The sequence below is a fragment of the Carcharodon carcharias genome, chromosome 32, assembly GCF_017639515.1.
Source record: "Carcharodon carcharias isolate sCarCar2 chromosome 32, sCarCar2.pri, whole genome shotgun sequence".
NCBI classification, from domain to species: domain Eukaryota; kingdom Metazoa; phylum Chordata; class Chondrichthyes; order Lamniformes; family Lamnidae; genus Carcharodon; species Carcharodon carcharias.
In genome coordinates, this window is record NC_054498.1 from 9,136,693 (window position 1) to 9,145,147 (window position 8,455).

Here is an 8,455-nt window from a genome sequence, read left to right on the forward strand (position 1 = left end):
AAACTGAAATTAGATAATAAGAATCTTATTAAAAAAGGTATCCTTTTGCTATCCCTAGAAATCCAGGGACTTTATACATTAATGAGCTGAACCAACCAACCAGAAAGATATTAGTTCAATCCTGGCCTATATTGAGACAGGGAAATGGCCTTGTTATAACAATAGGTCTCATCATCCTAGATTGGCAGCGGGGGGGGAAATCAACAAAAATTCTGTTCCTATCTAGCAACATCCACAGAAAGGATGCATGTAAATACCAGGTGAGCACATGATCAGGCTTAGCTGTTACATACCCTCGCAGCCTCTATGGTGAAATAGTCAGATTCAGTAATGCCTCATGTGAAAAATGGGACTCATGCTAAAGATCATCAGGTGGCAATCATTTTTCATGAAACCATATCACAACAAGCAGTTGACCTACAGGAGATATGGGAACAAGAGAAATCGCCTTGCAACACAAACCTTCAATACCACAAAGATTATTTTTCAAATAAAGTGAACTAAAATAGTGCTGATACAACTTCCTTTATGCACAACTCAAACAATGCCTGTCACTGTGCTTTACAGATAGAACTGCTAGTTTGGGGCAGCCTGGGAGGAAGGTTTGCAAACTCCACTTTACTATACTGCATGAAGTGAACGACTTAATAAACATTGTTAAAATCACTTATAGGCAAAGTGCAATATTGGCCAGAGAGATGTGGTAGTCAAGGTTTTGTTCACCACCACCTTATCACTATATGAAAATTTGATTAAAGTTCCAAACAGAACCAAAACCAACCCATATTTGTGACGATCCACCAACCAGAAATGAAGTATAAATTTGCCTCTAAAATCATTTCCACGCTCCAGGTTTTTCCAAAGCAGTGTAGGCATTGGTGAAGTAACACTGACCCAAGTGATAGTTTTAAAAACCCAATTTATGCAGCAAAGTACCAGCAGTGAAATGAAAAATCTTTCGGGCTGTTCGCTGTTTCGGTCTGCTAGACTCAGCAACTTGTGCTTCATTTGCAACTCCATCTCCTGGTAATCTCTCCTTTTGACAATTCTTTTTGTGTTTATACTACACATTTAAAAAGTATGTATTTATTTATAATTTCATTGGAGAAGTGATTTTAAAATGTAAATACGTTGAGGGCCCCATTGCAATATTTTGACACATGTTTTGGGGCACTTGGCTTAAATTTCCAAAAGGCAAGGTCACCTACTCAAAACAATGCTTTCATGTACAGAAAGTGAAGTTATAAAACAGAAATATGATGCCAGCAAATCAAATATACAGAAAAATGATAACGAGAACTATCAGTGTTCCCTTATTAGCTTCCTCTCTTTTTGGAGGGGGTGGGGAGGTGGTTGGGAGAAACAGTTTGAAACCTTCAATGAAAATTAACAATTGGTCCATCAAAAAAAACAGGTAATTTGCAACAGACCAATAACAGGGCCAAACGAACTTACTGCAATTCAGCGGTTCAGTTGGACACGCACATTACCTGCACAAACTGGCATATATCGAGTGTAGCTGCATATATCTGGACCAAGTACTGTAACTGCAATAAATGTGCTTTTTAAACTTAAACTATCAATTCTGCTGGAGACAACATTTAAAATCTATTACTCTTGGAATGGAACATCTTGTTTTGAATACATAACCGCAACTGATGCAACTGTTTCAGAAACAAAGCTGATGCAATTAAATTGGGAGGTAAAGTGGATCAATAAAATAGTAGTAACTGTAAAAGCACCGTTAACTACTTGCTTGTGTTTTCTACACAATTTTTTTTAAAGTTTCCATTCCTTCTAGTTATATTACAATGAAAGTCAGTTTGAACTAAAAAGAGGGGCTTGCTGTCCAAAAACTCAACAGCATTTGAAAAAATTGCCAATGAACAAAGCTAGCAAGGATTACTGGAAAAACTCATTAGGTCGGGAAGCATCCGATGAGAGAGTTATACAGACTCGAAATGTTAACTCAGTTTCTCTCGCCACAGATGCTGCCAGGCCTGCTGAGTTTTCCCAGTCTTCTTTCATTATATTTCAGATTTCCAGCATTTACAGTATTTTGTTTTCATCTTAGCAAGGATTACCTTGCCTCCTAGCACATTCTTGCAGACTGGCACATTCCAAGATCCAGGACTATGTGCTGAGGGATGCACAGAAGCTTGGGGCAGCCGCTGCAAAAGTTCAATGAGGAGTCACTGTCTAAGGAGGCCCTTTTGAAATAGTATATCAAGGGACTGGAAACCAGGTAAAACCACTTGGGCTGTATGCATCAGGGAATGTTTGACATAAAATGTAAATGTACATTGCAAATATAACCTGTAATGGCAAGCAAAGTGAGGCACTGTATTGTATTGAAAGAAACTGATCTATATTGCACAAAATGTCAAATCTGAACTGTTACGTTATGCACTTTTACAAATTTTATGAATAAAGAATATTTTTGGAAAAAAGTATGCTTCTCTTCTTCTCCACATTAACTTACTACCTTTGAACCCAGACAGAGAAGCTCCTTAATGAAGGTTTACTTGTGAATAAAAGGAGGTAGGTGTTATGTGCAAACAGAACATCTAACATGGTATACTTCATGACAACGTATTTACTTCTTCAGTTTACTTAAAGTTATGGCTCAGCGAATAAATGCATCACATGGTTTGGCACTGAGCCAAAGGTCATAGGTTCTGCACCTGCTCTGCATTGAATCAGGCAACCTGAGCTGGAGGCTTCAATGGGACTCAACTGGATTGTTGGTGTGAGAAAGATAGGAGAAAGGGAAAGAGAATAAGGAACAGAAAAGATAGAATAAAAAATAATTGTTAAACTTCAAGCAGTGGCAACTGATTATCAGCAAACATCAGGCAAGAATAATAAATCTGGCCATGATTAAATAGGTCACCAGAATTCTCTGTTCAGATTCACGTGATGAATAGTCAGAAACAACATTAATGGTGCAAGAACATAGCAGCGCTGTGACAAAAATCACACCCACAGACTGCCCAAACAGCGTTGGCAAATACTTGCTTCAGTTCTGCACAGTGAAACTTAATATTTTACATTGGGGCAAGTTAGCAGAGGGCCACTGCCAGTGGACCTGAAACCATATCCCAGCATTTGGGTTCAAGTCCCACTCCAGGACTTGAACACACACACAAAAAAAAATCAAGGCTGACACTCCAGTGCATTACTGGGGATACTTTGAGACGACTGTGGCTGCGAAAGCTCCAAATAAATACAAGCATTTCTTTTCTTTATGTGACTACTAGAAAAGGCAAAATGGTAGGGGAAGGAGTGAAAATAAGCATAAAATAAAATTAAGCTACATATAGCATCACATCAAAAATAAATCAAATGCTGGATTAATTCTTTCATGGAGTCACATTTTGATGATTGTTCCTCTGTAAATAATGATGCAGAGCAGGATATTCACTATAGGGTTGGAAAGGAACCGCCCATTAAAATGGACTTAAGGCGTATCTGAGTGTTGCCTGAGACTTTCTGAACAAAAGGATTTCTGTGCATATTGCAACATGGAGTGAAGACACCAGTTAAAGTGACTAAAATTCATGGAATCTAACTGGTCAAACTTGTATTCTCTGAATAACTTGCTTTGAAAGTCAGATCTTATTACTTGTTAAAAAACTTAATGAAATTAAGGAAAGCAAAATTTAACAAAACTGTATTGGAAGGGCTCGGAATTAAGATAGAAAACAGTATCCTGGCTTTAAAATGATTTAGAATTGCTGTATTTTCATTTACTTCATACTTGCATCATCAGAATTTCAATCTCAGATCATACAATACACCCACACCTTTTATGAGTTGATAATGTGCAGGAACTCAAACTGCACCAAAGCTTAAGAAAATATGCAACTAAATCAAAAGGAACAAATATATGTGCATTGTAGGCACTAGATTCAAAGTGAAATAGGGAAATTAAAATTTACAGAAACTGGGGAACCTGATCTACTGCACATGGAAAAACTATTTAATGTGCGCCTCCTCCCATTTTCATTCTTGGCTGGACTATCCTTTCAGTTTTACTCTTGCTTAACAAACTATTCTTTAATCCAAGTAAGTTGCCATCAACACTGTCACATGTCACACATTCAAACGTGTAGCGTCAAATTGCTATTCATCTCACTGCCTGGTTGGCCTCCCCATCTTAAACGCTTCATTAATTTTAACTTAACCAAAACTCTGCTGCCTATATTCTAACTTGCACCAAGTCTGGTTCACCATTACCCTGAACTCACTGATATATATAGATAAGGCTCCTGGTCCGGCAACACCTCAATTCTAAAATTCTCATCCTGGTTTCCTCACCCGTACACGTACACACACACACGTACATACACACACACACGTACACGTACACACACACCACACACACACACACACACACACGTACACACACACACACACACACGTACACACACACACACACACACGTACACACACACACACACACGTACACACACACACACACACACACGTACACACACACACACACACGTACACACACACACACACACGTACACACACACACACACACGTACACACACACACACACACGTACACACACACACACACACGTACACACACACACACACACGTACACACACACACACACACGTACACACACACACACGTACACACACACACACGTACACACACACACACACGTACACACACACACACACGTACACACACACACACACGTACACACACACACACACGTACACACACACACACACGTACACACACACACGTACACACACACACACACGTACACACACACGTACACACACACACACACGTACACACACACACACACGTACACACACACACACACGTACACACACACACACGTACACCACCCCCCCCCCCCCCCTCCACCCCCCCCCCCCCCCCCCCCCCCCCCCCCACCCCCCACCCCCTTCCCCCCACTTTCCTCCAGCCCTCCAGGATCTTTGTGCGCCTCCAATTCTGCCTCTTTCACATCCCCACTTGTAATTGCTCTACCACTGGCAGTTCTGCCTTAAGCTGTCTGGGCCATGGACTCAAACTCCCTTCCTAAGGTTCTTCACATATTTACCTCTCCTCTCACCCCTCCTCGCCCCCCCCCCCTTTCAGATGCTCCTTAATGCCCAACTTCAAGTTTCTTGAAATTGGTACTGTTGCCATACAGTATAAATCAATAAACCTAACATAGAAAGTGTACATTTTTAAAAACAAAAACATGATCCATAATTAAAACAAGCACACATCAAGCTGAAGAACCATTATGTGGGCCTTTGACACACCAAGTGGCTGATTTACCATTACCCGACGTGTAGCTTTCATTTTTAAAAAATAATTAAACAAACTTTATAATTTTACCCTCCTGCATTCAATTAGTCAATTGCAGTAGCTCAAGGCGGCAGCTTACCTCCACCTTCTCAAGGGCAATTAGCAGTGGGCAATAAATGCTGGCCTAGCCAGCAATACCCACATCCAGTGAAAGAAAAATTTTAAAAATATATACAATATTTGTTATTAAAACATTGCAGGTGCTTTTCTCTATCAAAGCTCAGCCAGCTTATATTTTCAATTCTGCCTACTTCAGCATGCTTGCGCTAAGGATACTTTAAAACTGCCCCTATTTCCAATCTCCACCACACAAAGCTGCATCAAACTATCCTTTCCAGAAACATTATTGTGCAATAACATGGGAGTTGTACGATAAATTCCACACTGACAGTCTATGGTCCAAATTGAGATGGTAAATTCTTGTTTCAATTCTGCAGGACCAAACCAGATATTTTAGCTGATGAAAGGCAAGAAACCTGAAACGTTAACCATTTCGCACTACACAGATAACTGCCTGACCTACTGAGTCATCCAGCATTTTTTCTTTGTTTTTACCTTCTTCAAATCTAAATAGTTATTTTTCCATGATTATTTCTAAAAAGAATATTCTCTATCCTTGGCCAAGATATTCTAGAGGCGATGGCATAGTGGTATTGTCACTGGACTAATAATTCAGAGACCTGGGTAACATTCTGGGTTCTTGGGTTTGAATCCTGCCATTGCAGATGGTGGAATTTGAATTTAATAAAAATCTGGAATTAAAAGTCTGATGATGACTATAAAACCATTGTCAACTGTTGTAAAAACCCATCTGGTTCACTAATGTCCTTTAGGGAAGGAAATCTGCCGTCCTTCATTTGGTCTGGCCTACATGTGACTCCAGACCCACAGCAATGTGGTTGACTCTTAAATGCCCGCTGCACAAGGGTAATTAGGGATGGGCAATAAATGCTGGCCTAGCCAGTGATGTCCACAGCCCATGAATGAATTTTTAAAAATCTGTAAATTAACTGAAGCTATAAAATTGGATGTGTCAGTCTGCCCCACACATCAAATTTTACCAGATTTCCACCAAATCCTATCTAAACAGAGGGATAATATTGGAAAGCAGGGAGGTTGTGTTAAACTCCTATCAAACCTTGGTTAGACCACACTTAGTACCATGAACTATCCTGGTCTTCAGAAGGTTCAAAAAAGATTGACAAGGATGGTAGTTATAATGCCTCAGTTCTGCTATCAGGGAAATCTTAAACAGACTGGGGCTTTTTTCTCTAAGGGTGACCTAATAGAAGTTTTTAAAATAATAGGTTTGATAGGGTAGGCAGAAATGTTTTCAATTGGAAACGAGTCCAAAATTAGAGACCATTAAAAACATGATTAAAAAAATCCAAACAGGAATTCAGCAGAAACATCTTTACGCAAAGAGTGGTTAGGTTGCGAAACTTGTTACCAATAGGTGCTTTTGAGGCAAATAGCATTGATGGATTTAAGGGCTGGATATGTAAATGATGGTGAAAGGATAGAGGGGTCCAAAACAATGCAGCACACTTGATCAGCACCCCAGTCACCACCTGAAACATTCACTCCCTCCACCACCAGCACACAGTAGCAGCAATGTGTACCATCTACAAGATGCATTGCAACAATTCACCAAGGTTCCTTCAATAGCATCTCCCAAACTCATGACCTCTAGTATCTGGAAGAACAAGGGCAGCAGATGCAGGGGTACACCATCATGCCACACATCATCAGGACTTGGAATTATATCATTGCCCCATCGCTGTTGCAGAATCAAAAGCCTGGAACATCTTCCCCGACAGCACAAGATGGACTGCAGCAGCTCAAGAAGGCAGTTCACCATCACTTGCTCAAGGGCAATTAGGGATGGGTAATGAATGCAGGTCACAATTAGGGATGGGTAATGAATGCTGGTCTTGCCAGCGAAACTCACAGCCCAAGAATGAATAGAAAAAAAAATGCTGATAGGGTTTGCTGATTAGTAGTGGGAGGACACGCCAGTGAAACCCCTTAGACCAAATGGTCTGTTTTTAAAACCCAAGTAACTCCAACATGAACAATAACTAAAGTGAGTCTGGTGAACCAATTGTGCAACTAATGCTTTAAGATTTGCCTATGGCGATTAACTCTGGATTCAAAGTATAAATAAAACCATAATAACAATGAGATGGGTGTGGGCAGTAGTTTGTAACGTGATGACCTTTGCTAAGGAATGAGTTGCACCTGCTTCCAGCAGAACCTTGTGCCCAACCCTGCCAGGCAAGTCACTGAAAACTTTCAAACAAATATTTTCCAGGGAATAATTTAAGAAAAGAGTCTCAGATGCTGTATTTTCCAGTGACTTTTGTGACACCATTAAGTTAAAGACAAGGAAGCAGAAGTAAGGACCGTGCGCCTGCAGCTGAACTTGATGCTTTACCCCCGCCCTTGCTGGGCGCTGAATGGCCGAGAATGAAGCCCCGGGCTCTCTGATTGGTCGCGCCGCACGTCAATCAGCCACCCAGCAGGTTCGGTTGATTTAGGAATGCGCCTCGGCCTTTGTGGGGCCCACCCAAATTATTTGTTTACTCTTCCCATCCCCCCCACCCCCAACAACGACTGAATTAAAGACGTTTTGGGTTTTTTTCTTTTACCTGAAAGGGATTGATATCCACCGGGTCCGCGAACGGATTAGCATCAAATTCCGACATTATTAAATTAAAGTTTATAAGCGGCTTCACTTTCCCACGCCCCCCTCCTCCTCCTCCTCCTGCCACTCGCGCTCACTTCCTTCTGCCAACCGACCGGAGGCGAGTGGAACAGCGCACGCGCGAATAACAGCTCGCCGTTGCCAGCCAACCGCCAACCTCCGGCTGTGACGTCACAAAGGACAAAGGCGGGGCGCCAGCGCGCTGACATCACCGGACCCTCCAACACAATCGCCAGGGCCAGAATTTTTTTTTGCACTTTTTGAACAGAAACTTTGGAAAGGTTTGCGACGCCGTTCAACCTTCAGGTTCTACTTTGTTTTTGTGTCGGCATCACGGACTAAAATCCGTAGTTTGGCACGTTTATGTGCTTAGCCGCCGGCTGAACCAGACATTGTGAGATT

General features: G+C 41.3%; 1 protein-coding gene across 1 annotated transcript in view; it reads right to left on the bottom strand.

Moving 5' to 3' along the window:
- The window catches only part of LOC121271978 (secretory carrier-associated membrane protein 2-like), a 31,063-nt gene extending 22,906 nt beyond the window's left edge, over nt 1-8,157 (bottom strand). The window contains exon 1 of the mRNA XM_041178246.1: nt 7,998-8,157. Within this exon, the coding sequence (XP_041034180.1) occupies nt 7,998-8,054 (57 nt within the window). The 5' untranslated portion in view covers nt 8,055-8,157. The remainder of the gene's footprint in view (nt 1-7,997) is intronic.
- Between the last annotated feature and the right edge of the window lie 298 nt (nt 8,158-8,455).